Below are 22709 nucleotides of genomic sequence, written 5' to 3'. Positions count from 1 at the left end.
CTTCAACATCAATTTTCAAAGTCTACCCTCATCTTCATCATCAATACCTAGATCAAAAATCATCGTAGAAAACGATGGAAGAAGAACAAACATTGGACGACAGCCAGAGCTCTCACATTTCCTTCATTGAGCTTTATTTTCTTTTTTCGTTTTGCAGTTCGCTGGGTCGCTTTGCTGTCCCAATCTAGGAAATCCATAAAATTTTCTTATGAAAAGAAAAGTTTTATGGGGTAAGAATGAAAGTTCATAGATTTCTTAAAAATAAAAATAAAAAAAGAAGAGAAATTTAAGATTAGATAGAGGGTGAAGGAATGCATTGTTGACCATTAGAGCTTCAGTGAAGTGGCCTCACCACTCCCTTGGATTCACCTATAGTGTGAAGATTTCGCCATTATTGTCATTCAAAACTAACTAATGCTAATCAAAAATAAAAAACTCTCAAAGTCGCAAAAACCACTTGGATTTGTATTTAATTGCTTCCTTTCCTAGAAAATTTTCCAAACATAAAATAATCGCCACAATCCTCTTTGTTACCTAGAAATATGACTTTAGTTTGTTACATAGAAATATGATTTCAATGTTTCGGATGATGATATTGATGAATCCAAAATAATTTTACGATTCCAAAAACATGATGTTGATTCTAGAAATATATATAATGATATATATATATATATATATATATGTGTATATGTTTGTATAAAATATATATACATACATATATATTTTGTTCTGAAAATATAATTAAATTTAAATTAAGTGGAAAAGTTAGGAATTGAATAAATAATTAGAAAAATAATGATAATTTGTGATTTAACTAATTAATTTTTTTATGAAAATTATATTATTTAAATTAATTTGTTAAATTAAAATCATAATTTCACATGTCAAAACGTAAGTTTTCTCTAGACAACTCTTAGACTTCTCAAATGCATAATTATTGAATGAAAAATGATAAATAAAGATTATATGCATAATTATTGAATGAAAAATGATAAATAAAGATTATATATATATATAGAGAGAGAGAGAAAATACTCTTTCTATTTCTATCGTAAACAATATTAACTATATATTTCAATCCAATAACCCTAATGATTTTCTAAACACCAAAGGTAAATTACAGTTACTCAAATCACTGGAGTAAAGCACAGTTTGCCCTTGTACTTATCGTTAGGGATATAATCGGTTCGGTACGATCGGCATTTCGATAAAAAATTATATCCAATTGATTAAAATGGTTCAGTTTGGTACAATTTAATCGGTTTAGAATTTTTCAAACTTAAATCACTTTTAAATATAATCATTAATCTATATAAAAATATTAAATTAGTTATTTGTCTACCATTTCAAACATATCTAATCCATCTATTTAATACATATTTTTCAATTCCTAAATTAATAAAAATAAAAACAAAAAAAAGTTCAAAAATATTAAAGTTTCAAGAATAATAAATTAGAGTTAAGATTATATATAATAAGAATTTACAAACTTAAATTATAAAGATGATAAGGTTAATCAATTAAGATTACTAATTTATTATACTTATTAATATCATTATATTATTAGATTATATTTATATATATTATATAAATACAATATATGTTGAAATGATCGATTTTGGGTTAAATCGATACACAAAATACTTAAATCGATACTAAACTAAAATTTTAAAAAAATAAAATTTAAAAATTATTTGATCAATACTTATTAAAAAAACAAACACAATACAGCTAATTTAACTCGATTCAATCGATTTTTTTTATTTTTCTTATCCTCTGCTTATCGTAATTTGATTTTAATAAATTTGTATCGTATATCAAAATGAGCCCCAACCTCTCTCTCTCTCTCTCTCTCTCTCTCTCTAAAACAGTCTCTCTCTCTGTCCGTTGTAGTAGTAGTCGCAGCCATGCGGAACCTAATCTCCGGGAGTATAATCAGTAAGGTCCGCCGTGGAATGAGCAGCCCATTGAGTCCATCTCCGGCGAGTCGAAGGGGGTACAGTCTGATACCAATGGTGATCGAGCACTCCTCCAGAGGTGAGAGAGCCTACGACATCTTCTCTCGCCTCCTCAAGGAGCGAATCGTCTGTATCAACGGCCCTATCTCCGACGACACTGCTCATGTCGTCGTCGCTCAGCTTCTCTACCTTGAGTCCGAGAACCCTTCCAAACCCATCAACATGTACCTCAACTCCCCCGGCGGCGCCGTCACTGCAGGTTCATCCTTTCAATCTACTCTCGTTTCATTTCATTACAATTACATATTTTGATTTGGATTTTTTCAAATTTAATTGGCATTTATGGTTAGGTTTTTAATTCAAACGGTTGTGGAAATTGTGCAGTTTTACTGATATTGCTTGAATTCATGCTGATTTTGATGCTTTACTCTTGTTTCATTTCATTTCGTTACATTACATTACATCTTTTGCCTTTTTGCTTTTTTATATTTTTTATTTTTAATTTGATTTGCAATTGGTGGGGTTGTTGGTTCAAATACTTGTGCAAATTGTGTAATTTTACTGATATTGATTGAACTCTTGACACTTTTGAATAGTTCACTCTGCAAGATATTTCCTTTTGAAATTTTTTTCAGATGAATTAATTGTTTTCCCCCATATTTGGGTGTTTAGGTTGTGTTTGGATTATGGATTTGGATAGGAATTTGGAAAGGGAAAGGATAATGAAGAAAAAATTTAGCTTTTATTCTTTCACATTTCCCTAATCTTTTTGTTTTCCATTTTCAAACACTACCCGAATCTCTGATCCAAATGAATTGGCATATGATGAGGTTCCTGATTCAAACGATTGTGGGAATCGTGCTATTTTACTGATATTGCTTGAATTCAGGCTAATTTTGGCGCTTTACTCTTGTTTCATTAGATTACATTTTTCACTTGATTTTTTAATTTAAACTTCGTTTGTTTGGGCGGAAAATATTTTTCTATCTTTGGTGGTAGTAGTGGTGGGATGAAGGTGGAGGTGGAGGTGGAGGTGGAGGTGGAGGTGGTGGCATGGCGGTGGGGTGGGGTGATGGTGATGGTGGCGGTAGCGGTAGCCATAGTGATGGTGGTGTGGTGGTGGTAGTGTGGTGACATTGATAAAACTTGAGTTTAGAAAACATTTTCCGCCTGTTAAAAGTGGAAAACATTTTATTTATAAAAATAAATAAATAAATAAAATTGGATAACATTTTTTGTTGAAATAGATTTGTTTTTCGTTGACTTTCATTTTTCATTATACCAAACACCAAAAAATATGGAAAATATTTTCTGAAAATTGTTTCCGCCCAAACTAATGGAGTGTTAATTTGCAATTGGTGGGGTTCTTGATTCAAATGCTTGTGAAAATTGTGTTTTTTTACAGATATTGATTGAACTCATGCTACTTTTGGTACAGAGTTAAATAGTTCACTTTGCAAAATGTTTCCTTTTGAAAAAATTATGTCAGATGAAATAATTATTTTCTCCCATTTTTGGGCGTTTGGATGTGTTTGGATAGGAATTTGGAAAGGAAAACACATTTCTCTAGTCTTTTCCTTTTGCATTCCAAATTCCTCTCGAAATCTATGATCAAAACATAGCTTTAATGTTTTTTCAAAAACATATTGTCAGACAATTGATGGGCATACAAAATGAGATCTAGAACACTAGCAAGGACACTATTGAATTTGCTAAAGGTTAGAGAAGGGAGGGTGGTTGCAGGAAAGAGGTCTTATATGGGAGTTTGGGACTTGATTTTTTGTTTTTTTTAGTAACTAGGGAGTTTGGGACTTGAATTGAATGTTGAAAACTGAAGAAACCAACTGGGCATATTATATATCTATTACATTCATAAATACTAGCGACAATTGCACACGCCTATCAATTTTATATCTAAATTTTTGAGCAGTTTGCTAAATGATAAATATGGGTTGGTTTAAAAGGATAATTATCATTCTTTTAATGGATCCGAGTTGTTTATTTATTCAACTAACATTTTTATATGTATTTTTTGAAATCAAAATTGGGTGTGAAAGCTTCAAAAAAATAAAATAAAATTACGAGTTGTGTGCTTTATATAATAAAATTGAGAGAGTGATTATATTAATCAGTCTGGGCACTATCATCGAAATGGCTAGTCCCCAGTCGTTCATTCAGCAGTGGTTAGACATGGGCAACATGGGCTTGGGAAATAACTAATGGAGTTGATTTCTGTATGTCATTTTCTTCTGCTTGGCATAAAAACATTTACTTCAAAAAAAATTCCTCTTTTGTGGTCATACTAAAACACGAAATAAGAAAATTGTTTCCAAATTCCAGGTAATGTTCTGCACCCAACAAACTGAGCAGTTTCAATTGTACTGGCTTGGGGTTTGTGGTGACTACAATTACTAGTATGATATGAATTCATTCATAGAACTTGATGGAAATTTTCCACTTATTTACACTAGTTGTATTCAGAAACATTATTGAAATCCCTTGGTTCAATCCTTTTGTGGAAGTCTCACATTCCTATCAATGATGATTGCAATTTCAACTTGTATTTTCTTTGGGTTTGTGTCAACTAAATTCAGACCTTTACTCAGTTCTGTTTGAAACTAAAAATTCTAATGTCAAACATATGTGTTTATATATATGTGTATGTATGTGTGTATGTGAATTTATGTTTGTATCTTTTAAGTAAAGCTCACTATGATGGAACATGCTGATACGATTTGGCTATAGAAGTCATCCACACTATTATAATTACTATCTCATTGTTCTTTCATGTATTCTTTTCCATTTACTGATAATGCTTTGATTGATAGGCAACTTTCACGAGTTTGTGTCTGTTAGATAAAAACTACTACAACTGAAATCATATATTAAATCCTAATATTTTATTTTGTTAATTATTCAGATAACTTTGGTAGGATACACCAATGATGATGTGTGGTATATCATTGACATTTTAGTATAATCCTTCTGTTTTGTACTCTTTTATATAGGTCTTGCAATTTATGATACAATGCAGTACATTCGATCTCCCATCAGTACTATTTGTTTGGGTCAAGCTGCATCCATGGCTTCTCTCCTTTTGGCTGCTGGGGCAAAGGGTGAGCGGCGGTCTCTCCCTAATGCAACAATAATGATTCATCAGCCTTCGGGTGGGTACAGCGGGCAGGCTAAAGATCTGACCATTCACACAAAGCAAATTGTACGGGTGTGGGATGTATTGAATGCATTATATACAAAGCATACGGGACAGCCCATAGAAACAATTGAGAAGAATATGGATCGGGATTATTTTATGACTGCAGAAGAGGCAAAGGAATTTGGGATAATTGATGATGTTATTGATCAGAGACCAATGGCTCTAGTTACGGATGCTGTTGGGGATAAGGCCAAAGATAAAGGCTCAAATTAGTATTTGAGGATAAGGTCCCATCTCTCTCTCACTGTCTCATTTGCATTTAGTTGAAAAGATTTGCAGATCTCGAAGTTTTTTGTAATGAAGCTGAGATTATGTCTTTTGTCTCATAATTGTTTCCTAATTTAATATATTTGATGTAGGTGTTTCCTTTTCCTTTTTTTTCCTCTTCCCTTCTTCAATTGTTATTTTATCCAATAGAGACACCCAAATTTTGAAGATTATAATTTTTTAATGTAGCACAGGTTAGAGAATTTTGCTGTGTGCTATATGATTTTTCTCTCTTGCAAGTATATTGAGGCCCATTTTCCATTGCTTTCAAGCTACACCTATTGGTTAAATTTATTTGTCAGATTATTTTAGCGGGATCGAATACTATGGAATTATAGATAGGATTATGGGGGATAAGTTATACTATGGGATAAATGGGTTAATGCTTAGCCAAACTTCTATTTTATAAGTGAATGCTTAGCCTTAACTCTTTAATTATGTTGTCTTCTTTCATGTCTCCAAATTAATACTCAAGTTCCTCCATCCTTTTCATTATCCAAATTCATAACAGCAGAGAACTAATAATGTAATTGCATTAATACTTGCGTTGTAGTTCTAGTTCAAAGGAAGGGATAAAACCTGACCTTGGGGAATAATTTTGAAGGGGATGGACTATAAGATCATGTTAGGGCACTCTAGGATTTGTACCATCACAAATATTGCATGATTGTAAATAAATTTTGTTCCATTCTTATATTTTTTAGTATTAAAAGGGCTGTGTGGCCCTATGGTAAGGTTTACTGTTTGCGTTCCTAATGGCATGGGTTCGAGTCATGGAAACAGGCTCTCTAGAAATGGAGGTAAGGTTGCATACATCTTACTCGTCCCATACCCTGCTTTAGCAGTCATACATTGGGTTGCCCTTTTGTTTTTTTTAATGTTTTGGAGTTTTGCTCAATACTAGGCATAGGAGTAACACTATCATTTCTCTAGGTTGTCAAAGGAAAAGTACGATAAATTTTACAAAATGAGGTGCTTGCCTTTTCAAATGAGATTGGTGTTGTGGTGGTTGTGATAGTTTGATGGAGGTTGCTAGAAGTGTACGGGGGGATCAATTTGTGAGCCTGATCATCCATATATCTCATCCCAACCATTCACTGTGAGGTCGTGGAGAGTCTGGTCTGCCTGTATTAATTGGTGGGGTGTGAAGTGGGCAACCCTGTGTTCTGTTTCCTCCTTACTCTCTTGGTGGCAGGATTTTACAGTTAGGAAGAAAGAGAGATTAATCTGGGATTCCTTTCCGTTTGCCATTTTTTGGTCTATATCTGGATTATGAGGAATGAGTTATTGTTCAATAAGATTCAACCACATTGGGATCTCCTTCCAGACCTGATTATGGCAAGGGTTGCCTTTTGGGTTGAATCCAAATCAAAGTTTAAAGATATTTCGGTGAATGATTTTGTGTTCCACTTCCAACAGATCAGATCTGCTCTTTGAAGGTGGGTGTCTTCAATGGTGGTTGATGTGATGAGTTGCTTGTAGGTGCCTTGACTTAGGAATTGATTGGATGGCCATTGATGGAGATTAGATTCTGCTCTATCTGGTCCTCTTTTACAGCTGCTGTTTTTGGGAATAGGGGTAGAGGTGGCTGTGTTGTTTTTGTGGGTTTGGGTTGGTTTATTTTCTTTCCTTGCTCCTTTCCCTTGGGCTTGGGTTGATTTCTTGTCAGCATGTGCTCCTTGGATTGGAAGTGTGATGCATATGATTTGTGCAGGCTCTTCTTGTGCCAACCTAGCTGGGATGAGTCAGGTGTGCTATGATATGATCCATCCTTTGCACTTATTTGGTTTTTATTAATGTAATTTTTGTTGAGTTCATTAATAAAGACCTTTTTTTTGCTGATCAAAAAACAAAATAGAAGTTTGTTTCTACTACCTAGGTTTTCGCATTATCCTTTTTACCTTGATTTACACACACCATATGCCTTTTCTTACCCTTATCCACCTTATCCATTGGAAGCATAGTACTTATCTTTTGATCATCTCCTTTGTTACAATACACAATACAGTCTATGATCCAGGCATGTCTGGTCAATTTGTTGGTGATTTTATGAGCCAACATGGACGTCCCATGAAATTTTCTGTTTCGCCATTTGTGCTCTTCAACAGCCCAACGTCTTTGCCTTTTTGCCTTTCGAAGCTCGGATACATTTCTGAGCCAGCCATGAGACTTCATACCCAAGCAGAGTGAGAGATAGCTGCATAGCTCTACCTAGTCACCAACAAACATCTTGATGGCTAAGGACATTGAACGTCTTAGATCCAAGTTGAGGAATCCTCTACATCTTTCTTTTGACTTGTAAACCTTCTCCCTTTAGAGACTCGACTAATTCTATAACAAATGTAGCACTTAATTAAACTCATAACCTGACAACTAAATAATCCTGATACTATACTTAACAAGAACAAAAATTACCAAATTGTCCCATATAGAAATTTGTATAAATGTTCCTGGTTGCTGAAGTAAATCTCATTTATCATATGAATAGCTATTGAAGCCATTTTGGTTTCATCCACCGTGGGTACCGGTTGGTCCATTAGTGGGGCTGACAGGGCTGCCTTTCTTCTTGCTCCTTTTCCAGTCATAGACTTCTAAAGGTTTATTCCCTAGTTAAGTAATAAAGTTTTTTTTTTTTTGAGACTTCATGTTGGCACGTAAATTTCAACTAAATTTATGTTCAAATTTCAAATACGGTCAATTAGTTAATGACACCCATAGAGTCTATGATAGGATTATCGTAGGTAATCACTTCCTAAAAGAATCAATTCGATCCGTTGAAGTGCATAAATAAAACAATGTATGTTATTCAAGATACCTAAATGGCATGTGGAGCCTATGAAAGATGACATTTGTAGAGCTTACAACAAGGACACCACACAGGATAAAATCCAAAGAATTAATACGATTAATCAGATATGGTTACGCCTAAATTCAAATGGTGTTATCATTCGATTTGAAATTCAAATAGCGTTATCTATGAAGCACGGACACGTCCCTGAGGCTTGCGTATGAGTGTCGGACATGGACACGCGTACGACACGCTGTGGACACGTGTCTGACACTCTCCCCTACGTGTCCCCTTTTTTTCAGAATTTTTCAGAGTCGGACACGAGGTTGGACACGCGAGGACACGATTCAGACATGCAAGTGGATCGAAGAAGCCCTAGAACTGTTGGAGAGGAGAAAGAGAGAGAGCCAGATCCAGAGACAGATCGAGAGGAGAGACAGGGAGATAGATCGAGAGAAGAGAGAGACAGATCGAGGACAGAGAGAACAAGCCCTAACCTGTTCTTCTTCTCTCTTCTGCTTCTCTGTTCTTCTGCCTTCGTCTTCGCTGCTTCGTCTTCGTCGCTTCGTCTTCGCATCGTCTTCTCGTCTTCGCATCGTCTTCCTCTTCCTTTGTCTTCGTCTTCCGTCTTCTATCTTCTATCTTCTTTCGTCTCTCCTTCTTTCTCTCTCTTTCTTCTCTTCCCTTCATCTGATTTCATGTCTCTCTCCACTCCACCCTTTTCTTTTTATTCTCTCTTTCTTTTTTTTCCGTTTGTTTTATTATTTATATCCATATTTTTATTCAAATTTATAAAATAAATTATTTTTATTTTTTTAAAAAAAATCAATTTTTATTAAAAAAAATTTAGATAATATATTTATTAATTTTATTATTATTGTAATTTTATAAGAATTAATATTTTTTTAAATTTTAGATATAAAATAAATAAATAAAATTATATATATTAAACGTGTCCCCAACGTGTCGTGTTCCCTATTTTTTGAAAATTTGCGTATTTACGTATCCGTGTCGTGTCCCGTGTCCATGTCCGTGCATCATAGAGCGTTATCATTCGATTTGAAATTCGAATAGCGTTACCATTCAATTTGAAATTCAAATGGAATATGAGGCACTCTTATCACATGGATGATCCTCTATAAATATTATATGAGGACCATGACACGAGGGGGGATCGAAAATCAAAAGTCAGAGAGTCAAAGGCTAGAGAGAGAGAGAGAGAGAGAGAGAAATCAGGTGTTAAAGAAGTCTTCACAAGAAAAAAGAGGAGAAACCCAAAGAACTCAAGAGTTTACGCTACAAACGCATAATGACGATAAACAGGTAAAGGGTTCTAAGCCCAAGAAATGTACTTTGTATTTAACAGTTTAAAACCCACAACAACTACAAAAAAATATTTCCATTCCTTATATTATTTTTTGTTAATTTTCTTGTTTTTCATTAATAGGAGGTTTCATTTAAATAAAGTGTGTAATTAACAATCTGGAATGCAAGAGCCTCTACTGAAAACATGGCCATCATCAGGGCCATTTGGAAGGAGGGTAATGACCTAAACTCCTGTTGATGGAAAAACAACCGCCTTTGTTGATAAAAAAAACAACTGCGGCCTACGAACCGATAGTTTTGTTCAAGGCACAAAGTTTGCCTATTTAGAATCCAATCATTTCTGAGGGGCCAAATAAAAAAAAAAGGAGCATCCGTTGCCCTGATGAGGTTCGAATCAACATCAACTGGTCCCAGTTATAGGCTATAAAAAAACCTCCCTGTTCCAAAAAATCAAGGGACTGTTTTGAAAATCCATGAGGAATTTGCAAAAACACAAACGACTCCTTCTATGCCCTTAGGTGCTCGGCCTGATATGTCATCAGATGGTCCAGTTTCGAAAAGACAAAGGCAAAGGAAGAATAAGGGCTTAAGAAAACTGGAATGAAGGATAGTGGCGACAAATGTTATAGGAGCTATTGAAAAGGTTCTCGAGAGAGATGAATGCCAAAAACAAATTGAAAGTTCTATCTTCACACTAGGAAGAACTATGGAATCGGACTCGTGAGGGAATAAGAAAAAGGCCTGTAACAAGGTCTATGACCCGTGAGACTCAGAACAAAGTATCATAGTTAGATGCTTCAAATGTAAGTAATGCTGTGGGGATTGATAATCTTTTATACGAACAAGATGATTTTGTTTCATCTAACTCATTTGTTTCAACGAATATTGAAAACGATGATTTGAGAGATGTTAACAAAACCGTTGCAATTATGATGACTGATGTTGAAAAGGAAGGCGAAAATTTGCAAGTCCAACAGGACCAACAGGGTCTCAAGAAAAAAGTGGTGCTCTATAAGAACAACTTGAAAGAAGAGAACGGGAAATGGCTGCTATGTTAGAGCAAATGCAACAGTTACATGCCTAAATGATAGAAACAGGAAGTGCACCCAAACAAATGGCACAACTTGTAGTGGAGACATTTGTAGGTGTACAAAGCACACTAGTCCTAGGGGGCAATGGTCCTCGTTACTCTAATCTAACCAGTGGTGGTATGAATCCAATGCTCATGGCCATGATTGATGATATGGCAAGGAAACAAGAAAGTCAAAGAAAAAGATGGTGAGAACTTTCGAGTAATTATAAAGCCTTACCTAGCATGGGTAGAAACTATTCCATTTCCTTTTGGTTTTTCCCAACCAGATTTTAAATGTTTGATGAGACAGGGGATCCAAGACATCATGTGGCTCACTTTCTCTTAAGATGCGGGCCAATTGCCCTGAATGAGGTCCTTTGTCTACAACTTTTTGTCCAATCACTTGAAAGTTCTGCATTTACATAATAATGTAACCTTCCTGAGGGATCAATCCCAAATTGGGATTTTATGGTGAAGGAGTTCCTTAAACAATTTTGTAACACGCAAAGCCGAGTTGGAGTACCAAAACTGATTGAAACCAAGCAACATGACAATGAGCCTGTTACAAATTTCATTGCAAGGTGGCGAGTTTTGACATTTGCCTGCCTCAAAAGTTCACGCAATTAGAGTTAATTTGGATGTGCCTTAATAACTTCCGACATGAGCTCTCTATGGCTCAAACTTTTGAAGGATTCAACGATTTATGCACTAAAGCTCATGATATGGAGTTACATCTAGCTAAACGAAGGAGGTCTAGGGCAGTTGAAAGGGTTGAGTCCTTAACCGCAACTACAGTTGAAACCAGAAAGAAGGGTCTTGTTGTAGTTGGGGCTAAAAAGCCCAAGGAATTTAAAAAGGTGACTATGAAAGAAAGGTTGGAGCAAAAATATTTGTTCACAGATGATCTGGTTAAGGATTTATTTGGAGATCTGTTGGAGCAAAAGTTGATTGCTCTCCCTAAGGTGAAAAGACCACATAAGGTGGGAAAAACGAACGATCCAAAGTATTGTCCATACCATCGTTTGATTAGTCATCTGATGAAGGATGCCTTATTTTGAAAGATAAAATTCAGGAACTTCTGGACTCTTAAGATTATTGAGCTCCCTTCTCAAGAGAAAGCATCTGCTAACCCAATCACTATCGACAATGATAATGAAGGTGAATGGGTCGTTTATCAGTCGAAAAGCATGAGGAAAAAGCAAGATGCCACTGTGAAAGCTGGAAATGTGGTTGCTTCTACAGCACAATAAGGACCAAAAATTTCCAAGCAAAAACCAAAAGTTTCCAATAAACAGAGAAAGGCTAAAATAAGTAAGAGAAAAAGAAAGAATGACCCAGAGAAGGAAAAATGAGAGAAATTGGTTTCTTCATGTGATGCTTTATTCATCTGGTGAACAATTAGAACAGTGTCCCCTTGTCCCAGTCACATTAGAGATGTACTTTGATAAGAGGAGGGAGGAAAAATTTACTTTGACCTCTTGGCTAACCATCATTGTTTTGAGTGATGATGACGAAGACGAAGACGAAGATGAAGATGAAGATGAAGATGAACATGAGGTTTGTTCAAAAGTTAGAGAAGGCGATTGTATTTGTATCGCATCTCCTTTTTGTATACCTAACTCCTAAGAGTATACGCTAGCTTCTTCGGAGTACACGCTAGCTTCTTCGGAGTACACACCAGCTTCTACAGAGTACACGCCAGCTTCACCAATATACAATTCAGAAGCCTTTTCTCCAGAATATTCTCCAGTATCACCAGTGTACTGTTAAACTCAAAACCTAACTACTAATTAATCCAGATACTTATCTTGAAGAACAAAAAAATTACCAAATTGTCCCATATAGAAATTTGTATAAATGTTCCTGGTTGCTGAAGTAAATCTCATTTACCTGATGAATAGCTATTAAAGCCATTTTGGTTTCATCCACCAACTGTGGGTACCCATTGGTCCATTGGTGGGGCTGACAAGGCTGCCTTTCTTCTTTCTCCTTTTCTAATCATAGACTTCTAAAGGTTTATTCCCTAGTTAAGTAATAAAGTTTTTTTTTGGGACTTCATCATTTTTTTTTTCCTATAATATTTTTATTTTTACAGCGAGATGTCTAGAGGGGTTCGGAGACATTATGGGCCTGTTTGGTATCATTTTTGTTTTCGTCATCTTCATTTTTCTTGTTTTAGGGAAAAATGAAAAGTTTGAAAGCACCCGTAGTTTTCAATATCTTTTTCATTTAAAGAAAATATAAATGGTTTTTCCTAAAAAGTGGGTTGTTTAAAAAAATTTCTGAAACAGTTCTCCAAACAAATTTTGTGTTTTCTGAAAAATGAAAGTAGGAAGGAAAAATAAAATCTAGAAAGGTCCTAAGGTTTCTTCATGTTCTTAAATTTCAGAAGGGTTGATTGAGGCGCACAACTGGAAATAAAATAATAATAAATTCTAGACCTTTAATCTCGAAACCCTATTCCTTTTTTGAAGTACCATTCTAGCCTCAAAAACAGAAAATTGAAAAAGCATGATTATTCGATTTCATACTAAATGAGCCTTAAACCTCAGGCAATTCAATCTCAGATCCATTCTTGAACCCAATCTTACCTTTTTAACCATAAACCCCAAAAGTTGAAGACTGAACCTGCCGTACCTGATTGTAGGGTAGCCTCTATTGGGCTCCATCCTATATCACTACTACATTGTTCCAAAGATGCTGCAATTACCCTCTGTTTTAACAGAAGCAAGCAATATTCCAACCACGAATATATCTGCTACAAAGTTAGAAATTGAGACAAACTCTTCTTTTACAAGTGAATGCCTCACCTTAACTCCTCTTTAATTATGTTGGCTTATTTTGGGAAGATGGTAAAAAGTGACTTTTTGGCTTTTAACCAAGCTTTTGGCTTTTTTAGACAAATGATTTGGAAAGTTGGTAAAAAGTTACTTTTGACTTTTTTGATTAATATTTGTTTATGATGTCAAATCACAATAAAATGACTAAACTACCCTTATTTATTTAAAATATTTACAACTTCACCCATGTAACACGTTTTAACCCATAAGGGGTAGAATTGTAATTTCACTATTGGTTAAAAATCAACTTCCCAAATGAAAAAAATGAGAAAAAAGCCAGTTTTTAACTTTTACTACAAACTTAAAAAAGTGACTAAAAATCATGTTGCCAAAACACCCCGTTGTCTCTGTTCATGTGTTCATGTCTCCAAATTAACACCCAAGTTTTTTCCATCCTTTCATTATCTAAATTCGTTAGAGCAGAGAACTAATAATGTAACTACATTGACACTTGCATTGTGATACTCTTAGTTCTAGGTCAAAGGGTAAATCCTGACTTTAAGAAACAATTTTATAGGGTCAATCAAGGATTTGTACTGTTGCGAATATTGCATGATTGCAAATGAAATTTTATTAATCTTATATTTTTTAGTATTAAAGGGGCTGCTTTGCCTAGTGGTTCTTGATGGTGCGGATTTGATTGACGAAAACTACCTCTGTAGAAATAGGGATAAGGTTGTGTATGTATTGCCCTCATCATACCCAGCTGCTTTAGTGGGAGCTTCGTACATTGCTTTACCCTATTGTTTTTGTTTTTATATTTTTGAGTATTGGTCCATACTAGGCATATAAATAACACTATCATAGTATCATGTCTCCAGGCTGTGGAAGGAAAAGTATGATAAGTTTTACAAGATGAGGTGCTTGCCTTTTCAAATGGGATTGTTGTGTGGAGGTGGTCATTTGTGGTGGTGTGCTGTGGTCGTTGTGACATTAATGGAGGTTGCTAGAGTGAACGGGGTGTCAGCAGCTTTGGTGTAATGAGAATCAGCAGGGAAGAGTTATCGAAGATTTGTACAGAGATGCATGGACTTCTTGCTGGTGGAAAAGAAGTGGCAGTTTTATATAGTTGGTACGTCTTCCCTCTTTTGAAGGGCAAAGGATACTAGCTGCCAACAGTTTCTTTCTTTCCTTGAATATCTGTCCTTTTTTCCTCTTTTCCTCCTCTTTTCTGGACAGCCCTATTGCTAGAGAGCAATAGTGGCTGTTGACATGGCAGAGTACAATCACTTGGTGCATTAAATAGTTGTACTTTGTGCATGGGTGTGGTGGTGTTGGTGTTGGTGTTGGTGTTGCTGGGGAAAATGTGTTGCTTTTGGTGGAGTACATGTATCCTTTCTTCTTCAACAATCAAAGATCCTATCCATCTGTAGTTTTTTGTCATGTCCTTTTAGTCTCAATTTGTGTGCCTGATCATACATACATCTCATCCCAAACGTTCATAGTTGGCTACAGAAGTTTGCTTCACCAGTCTACTGCCTAGGGTTTTGTATTTTCCTTTTTTCTCTTTTTTTCTTTTCTTGATTTACACACAGCTATCTTACCATTGCGACATAGGCATCATGGTTCAAACCACATAAACAGTGTCACTACATGGATGGTTAAGACTGCGTACATCTAATTCTCTTCACACCCCAGGATAGCAGGAGCCTTGTGCACCGGGACTATCCCTTTTATATGCCTTTCTTACCAATTCCCTGTTTTCTTCTCTTCTGGGTAATTCCTGCCTTTGATTTGGCTCAAATTCACCGCCTATTTAGGCAAGTGGACAATTCATCCTTCTACTTTGATCAGAAGACCTTGACTTACGGATAGTTTCTGTTGGAGAAGAAGAATAGGCCTTGCATTTTAATAAGTCCTGTTCAATACAATTTAATATGTCCTGTTTTGTTTTCTGTATACGTCTAGTGTACTGGTTTGAGCCGCTTTTGTGGTCTCTTTCTGAATAAATTTTATCTTTCTTTTTTTTTTTTTAACTTACAATGTACACTAAAAGAGAGTTTTGGCCTTTAACCATCTATTTCTAATATTTCCCTGTAATTTGTGCTGACTTTATTATCAGGACAAAAATAATGGTAGTGATGATAATTTATTGCTAATGGTGACGAACTAAACTGACTTTTTAAATTTTTAAAAGCTTTCTATGTTCCACCATTAGAGGGAACTGATAGGAGTTAAATACTAAAATCATTAAATCAAGCTGATTGATGCCCCTTCATGTGTGCGGTGCTGTTAATTGTTGACGTATTTTTTGGAGCCTAACAATTTGCGTAGGAATTACATTACATCTTTATCAATGGTGCTTCATGTATTGGTTCCAAGTTGCCCTCATAATGTTGACAGTGCATTTTTTGGGAGGCTAATAATATATATATATATATATATAGAGAGAGAGAGAGAGAGAATAAAATGTCATGATGTTGTTTCCAGGGTTACTTTCTGTTGTTATGGACATATTTTCTGACCTGAGAAAATGTTCATGTTTGACCACTCATACATTCTGCACTTCATTAATTTTAAAATAGTAGCCTGATTTTTTATTATTATTATTATTTTGCTTGGAGAACTAATTGTTGGACACTTACTTTTTTGTCTTTTGATTTTGGTGCAGTTAGTTAGATGGTTCCTGGTCAGCATCTCTGTCCTTTACGGGGTGTTTGTTTTCTAGTACCTGAGCTAACACTGTTGATTTGTTGGATTATATAAGTGATCAGTTGCTTCCATTTTGAAGTTTATTAGTCTAATGGTCATTTTTTTGAGACAAAGATTGCATTAGCAAGAAGCTTAGTAAGTTGTCTTTCTGTTCATCTCCTTTGTTATGATTCACAGCAAGGTCTATGAACTGGACATGTTGATCAATTTGTTGGCGATTGTATGAGCAGACATGGACTTAGCATGGTCCATGAAATTTTCTGTTTCGGCATTTGTGTTGTCCAAAGATTTGTTCTCTTGTTTTGTACATGCTATATTTTGATGCCATTTGCGGGGACACTGCAGTTCCGTGGTTCGTTTTATAGGATTTTCTCTTTTTTTTTTTTTTTTTTTTTTTTTTAATAACAAGGAATCCCCTAATGCCACCAATGGTGAGACTCGGCATAAAATCTGACTCATATATCATAATGCGAACTCGAATCTAAGACCTTCTGATTGTTTACCTGATAGAATGTAGTTTTGCTTGAAAGCTTTGAACCATAACATGGGAATGTCTTTTGGAATTGTTTTGATCTTTGCGTGTGTCTGTAATCCTGGAGTATCACGTGATGTTTTTCATATAATGCAGCGAATATGTTTACAGGTGGGACAATGTTGACCTGCCTTTGTTAAGTAATTGGGAGACGAAATGTCTACCTAGTGTGTTTTGTGATTTTTTTTATTGGTTAGAAGTACCATATGAACAATGTCATATGATATTTCATAACTACCTTGCGATCAATTCTTGGACTTGCTCATCAGCAGATGTTGCTATGAGCGTCTTCAATGCATTTGTCATTACTATATATATGGCAGCTTGGGCAAAAAAGAGAGCTTCAGTACAATTGCCATTTGAGTTGCTAAATTTTGGTTTTCTTTTATGCTAAAAATAGCACAAGATTTGACAAATTGCCAAATTTTGGCAAGCCTTCTCTTACTTTTATTGGGGGTGTTTGTTATAGATCATTTTAATTTGAAAATCTTGTGTCAGACTGCCTGGTGTAGTTTCTACTTACAGTTTATTAGGTAAAAATAATTTACATAATATGAAGAACTGGTTGTCTGGAAGTTGGGGGAGGGTGTGTGCTTTTAGCTTCTACTTTTTGATTATTAGCTTTTAAGTTTTAACTTATAATAAATTATACCAAACAAAGTCAATGTTATTTGTATTTTTGCTAGTTTTTATTTTTTTTTTTATTTTTTTTTTAAGAAAACATTTTTTCATCGGAGTATGATCGTCAAATTTTAAAATTGAAAAAATGTTCTTATAAGTTATAACAATGCTCTTCAAAATTTTGGATAGGTTAATGCTCAATAATAATACTATAATCATCATCTGTCATATTTTGTTTACTATATATGTACACATTAGTTGATGATATATAAAATGTAATAACATCGTCATTGTAGTAGTATATCCATTTATTTTGTATTTTGTAACTTACATCCATTGAAAATTAAAATGTCATCATCATGGTTCATCATTGCCAAAAAAAAAAAAAAAAAATTATATATATTATCACACCATTTTTATCTTAAATTGTATATAAATATCATTTTTATAGTTTCATTAATTCAAAAAATATTCTTGTTGCACAGGTTATTTTTGGTATAAATTCCCCACTGTGAATGGCTGAGAACACACCCAAAACAGGACAAAAAAAAGGGATCAGACTTCTCTTTAGTTCGTGATCGGACTGGAACGTGTTATTCGACTTATGAGGGTTTATCACAAATAATATTTAGATAATTTGAACTGCTAATGTGTAGAACTCGTCGAGTATTTTATCTCTATAAAAAATTGCATTGATCAAATATTCATAGTTACTTGATCGGACTATATTTCTGTCAACGGTAAATATAATTTTTAAAATAAATTGTTGTCAAAAATCTGATTAGATCAATTAACTATTGATATCCGATCAATGTGATTTTTTATAGGAATAAAATAATTGATAAATTTTATACATTGAACGGTTTAAATTATCAAAATAAAATCCGTAGTGAACTTCATGGGTCCAACAGCACCGTTCATTGCCAATCCCTTTTATGGACCGGAGACAGGCTTATTGATGGGTGGATCTCAATAATAAGAATGCAATGTGATGTTGCCTACGTATCACTGTAGCAAAATCTGCCTCATCGATCCTCAGAAGCTGATGAATATTTTTTAGTACCAATTTGCTTAATTAATGTTGTGTTCATCGTTTGCTTTTTTCTGCCTCATGTTGTGTTTGCTTTTTAGGTTTTGTTTGGATTATAAATTTGTATTGGAATTTAGAAGGAGAAATAAAAAATGTGAATAAAATATATAGATGAAATATAATTATATTTTATTCACATTTTTTTTAATTTTTTATTTTCTTTTTAAATCTCTACTCAAATCTATAATCTAAACACAGTTTTAAGTTTTTCTCTTCTTTTCGGGTGGCTGTGCAACAAGGAGAGGAAATCAAATATATGGTTTATTTTAACAGGTCATCAAATTTTGTAACACTCAAGTGAAGTCTATTTTATTTTATATGACGATAGATACTTTCTAGGTAATATTGAAAATTAAATTTGTTTCTAATATGGTGCATTAAACACTATTTATTTTATTTAAAAAAACTAACTATCATTAATTACAAAAGTAAATGACACAAAGGAGCCACTGTGGAAACATATGTAGGACATGAAAAAAAAATTGCATATCTAAAATATAGTTCTCCCTCAAAATCTCCTTCCATCATTGGAATCTGAAACAACGCCTAAATTTCTACAAACTATATATACAGGCTTGCCAATCCTAGTTTTTGTTTTTTTTAGAGTAAGGTTGAAAAAAAGCCAAGTCTTGAATTTTTCAAGTTTGGTTTGATATTTTTGAGTTTAAATTATATTTAAACTTAATTTGTTTACATAACGAACTAACCTTAAACGAGTTTTTAACAAGCCGAACACGAGTCATTGTTAAGTTGATTTTTTTCTAGTGTATGTAGGTAGCCGAGTAGTAGATTGTTCAAATTTAACTTGAAACCTTGTCGAGTTTAAAATTGTATTTAATTTTGACTTGTTTACATAATAAGTCGATCTCGATCGAGCTTTTAATGAGTCAAATAAGATTCAAGCTTAAGTCGCTTTGTTTGTTTAATGCCTCTAATTAAGAAGTCACCTTCTCTAAATCTAGGAAATATATGTGTCAAAGTGTAAATTAAAAATTGAACAATATAGGAAATCAACAATTTGTTCTCTTATTGATAGATTAATTTGTCTTGTATTGGCTTCATCGCTTTTAAAAGTTACAAAGGAAAGTATGTTTTCAATTTCGAAAATTATGAAAACCAAACTATAGAATAGGATGGAGGATAATTTTCATGTTACAAATTTTTCGTATTTTTTTGTATGTAGTTAATTTTTTTTTAAAAAAAATTCTACAAAAATTATACCTTTTAAGTTTATCTAAATTAAGTAGATCTAAAAAATTTTAAAAATTGATTAAATTATTAAAATAAAAAAATACAGATTGAAAATTCAAAATGAACAAAAATTTCACTTTAAACATACCACTGGACAAAAAAATTACCCAAAGAAAGCATAAAATCAAACAATTAGCGGCAATTGTCTCAAATTTAAAGAGGCACTTGTCTGCGCTTAGTTTTGACTACTCTACATTTTATATTTAATTATTGAATCTTGGATTTATGAAAAGGTAATTTGGTAAATTTAACTCCTATGTAGAGGCTAAAGGGACTTCTAGGTACACTCACTAAATTTATCTTTGCAATCTCATGAGATGCATAATAAATCTTGTAACTTATAGAAAAAATGTCATACTTAACATGAAAGAAGGGATATATTTGGTGAATACATTTAGAAGGCACAACAATTGAAGGTATATATTTGGTGAAAACATTTAAAAGGCACAGCAAATTGTGGATTGAAATTATCATGAAATCAAGCAATGACTACCATCTATATCACATTTAAAGAGGTACTTGTCTGTTCTTAGTTTTGACAGCCGCTCTACTTTCTGTATTTAGTTATTGAATCTTAGATTTACAAAGTGATGATTTTGTAAACTTAACTCCTATGTAGAGGCTTGAGGGGCTTCTAGATACACCTAAATTTATCTTTGTAGTCTCATGAGATGCATTATAAACCTTGTATCTATGGATAAAATCTCATACTTAACATGAATGAATGTAGATGTTTGGTGAATATATTTAGAAAGCACAACTTGTGGATTGAGATTATTACAGTGCCTTATGGACTATATGTCACATTTTAGTTTTGGGTCATGTTGTGGTAGGTGTGTACTAATACAAATTATGATATTTGTGGTATTAATTACTATAAATGTCATAAATAAATCATTTTTAGTCATAATTGAAAAAAATTGAATCATAACCAAACACGACATAAAGTCTAACTAAAATAATGTCTTAACCAGTATTACAATGAGTCATAATTAATACCACAATGAGTCAAAATCAAGTTATGACTAGCACCACAATAAATAATAATCAAAGACGACAAATGTCATAACTAGGGCATACAGTAAACACCCCATATTATAAAATTTCTTTTTAATTTTTTGGCTTTTTTTTTTTTGAAAAAACTTTTAAATTTTTTAACCAAAAAATAAATTTCGTAAACGAGCCCTAAATTTGTACAAAGTATATAGGCTTGTCACCCCTACATTTTTAAAAGAAAATTACATGGTCAACTCCCCTAGTATTTTTTTAAAAAAAGAATTAAGATGTTTCCTTCTCTAAATCTAGTAGATATATATGGGTCAAAGTGTAAATTAAAAACTCGAACAATATAGGAAATCATCAATTTATGTTTTTATTGATAGATTATTTCATCTTGTATTGACTTTATAACTTTTAAAGGTTACAACAAAATGTGCATTTGCAATTTAAAAAATTATGAAATAGGATGGAGAATAATTTTGATGTTCCTTGAATTGAAAAAACATTACTCGGGATTTTAGTGCTTGTTATATCATAGATGGTTTTAAAATATGAAAAAGCAATTATAACAACTTAATATGACTTCACTTTAATAGAAAAATAGATTACACTTATTATTTTTTATAACTCAACATGAAAAAAAAGAAGATTATTTTTGCTTCTTTTTTTAATTTTTTCTCCACTTTTTATGTTAATAGAAAATTATATTATAGTTCATACATTTAAAAAAAAAAATTTAATTAGTATTAAGAAAAAATTCTGGGTCTATCCCTCATAGTAAATATATCATTGTCAATCTGTTAGCAAATTTTCAAAAATTAACATTAAACCAGATTGTTGGACCAAAAACTCAAATCGGTTTGGTTTTGAGTTTTTTAAAATAATTTTTGAATTTTTTTATTTTTCATGTTTTGTCGTAATTAGTGAATTTTTTTATATATTTTATTTTATTTATTATTTTATTTTTTAGATACTCCTAATTTAAATGTACTTAAAAAGTAAGCTTTTTGTGAAAAATTTAAAAATAATTGAATAAATTCAAAAAATTATGAAAATATGCTAAGTATTTGTTGTTGTTGTTGTCGTTGTATTTAGTGAATTGTTTGATAAAATAAATTCGGCAAATTGTACATTTGAAGTGTATTTAGATTAAGTAGATCTAAAATTTTTTTAAAAATGATTAAAATATTTTTTTATAAAAAAAATCTCTAAAAACCAAAAAATAAGAATTGAAAACTTGAAAATTATTTTTGAAATCTCCAAGACCAAACAAAATTTTCACTTTAAACATAAGCCACCCAAAGAAAGCATGAATTCAAGCAATGGCCACCAACTGTATCAAATTCAAAGACGCACATGTCTGCTCTTGGTTTTGACAACAACTTTACATTTTGTACTTAATTATTGAATCTTAGATTTATATAGGGATAATTTGGTAAATTTAACTCCTATGCGGAGGCTTAAGGGGCTTTTGCTTCACATTTACAGCTTCACTCAATTTATCTTTGTAGTCACATGACCTTATGCCATACGGACAAAATCTGTACCAAATTCAAAGAGGCACATGTCTGGGTTAATTTGGTAAATTTAACTCCGCTTAAGAGACTTTTATGGGAGCCTCTATTTGCACACACCAATTCCACTCTTTGCACACACTTAATGAATTTTATTTTTATTACAATTTTATCCCTAAATAAAATTACCATTATAGACATCTCACACAATTCAAATAAACACACATCCTCTTAATACACACACACACGTTGCAATGCCTCTGCTTCCTCATTTTGCTAAATGATCCACACACACACGTTACTCCATACCAGAGCTCCAAAGTTACTCCATTCTTCATTAGTGTACACGCCTTGCACAAGCTCCACACTCCTTCCACAAGCTGTCTTCCTCATTCTTCCTTCCTCATTCTTCATTCCATTTTTCATTAGTTTACACACTAAATCTCATCCTCACTCATTGTTATGGAAGATTTACCTTCTGAAAATTCAGATTTTGAGAAGCAGCTAACTGTTTATGAGAAAGGTAACCAAGGAAATGTGAGTTTTGCTCCATTTTTTTCCCCAGCGTCGTTCGGAAATCCA

At 33.3% G+C, this 22709-nt stretch overlaps 1 protein-coding gene across 4 annotated transcripts; it reads left to right on the top strand.

The window, feature by feature from the left end:
• The first annotated feature begins 1751 nt into the window (after positions 1–1751).
• Positions 1752–18371, top strand: NCLPP7 (nuclear-encoded CLP protease P7). Of its 4 annotated transcripts, XR_014343583.1 has the most exons (5): positions 1805–2220; positions 4970–5402; positions 14290–14540; positions 16080–16255; positions 17759–18371. XR_014343583.1 is itself a non-coding variant. In XM_028262804.2 (3 exons), the coding sequence occupies exons 1-2, from the start codon at positions 1911–1913 to the stop codon at positions 5386–5388; spliced, it is 729 nt and encodes a 242-aa protein (XP_028118605.1). In that variant the 5' UTR covers positions 1752–1910; the 3' UTR covers positions 5389–5402; positions 16080–16482. The 4 variants fall into 4 exon arrangements, 1 of the variants encoding a protein (XP_028118605.1); XR_014343582.1 differs by lacking the exon at positions 14290–14540 and having other exon boundaries at positions 1802–2220; XR_003648088.2 differs by lacking the exon at positions 17759–18371 and having other exon boundaries at positions 16080–16482.
• Positions 18372–22709: the final 4338 nt, after the last annotated feature.

This window comes from Camellia sinensis, chromosome 11, assembly GCF_055761805.1.
Source record: "Camellia sinensis isolate YWXY chromosome 11, ASM5576180v1, whole genome shotgun sequence".
Lineage (NCBI taxonomy): Eukaryota > Viridiplantae > Streptophyta > Magnoliopsida > Ericales > Theaceae > Camellia > Camellia sinensis.
This window is presented reverse-complemented; position numbering and strand designations above follow the sequence as displayed.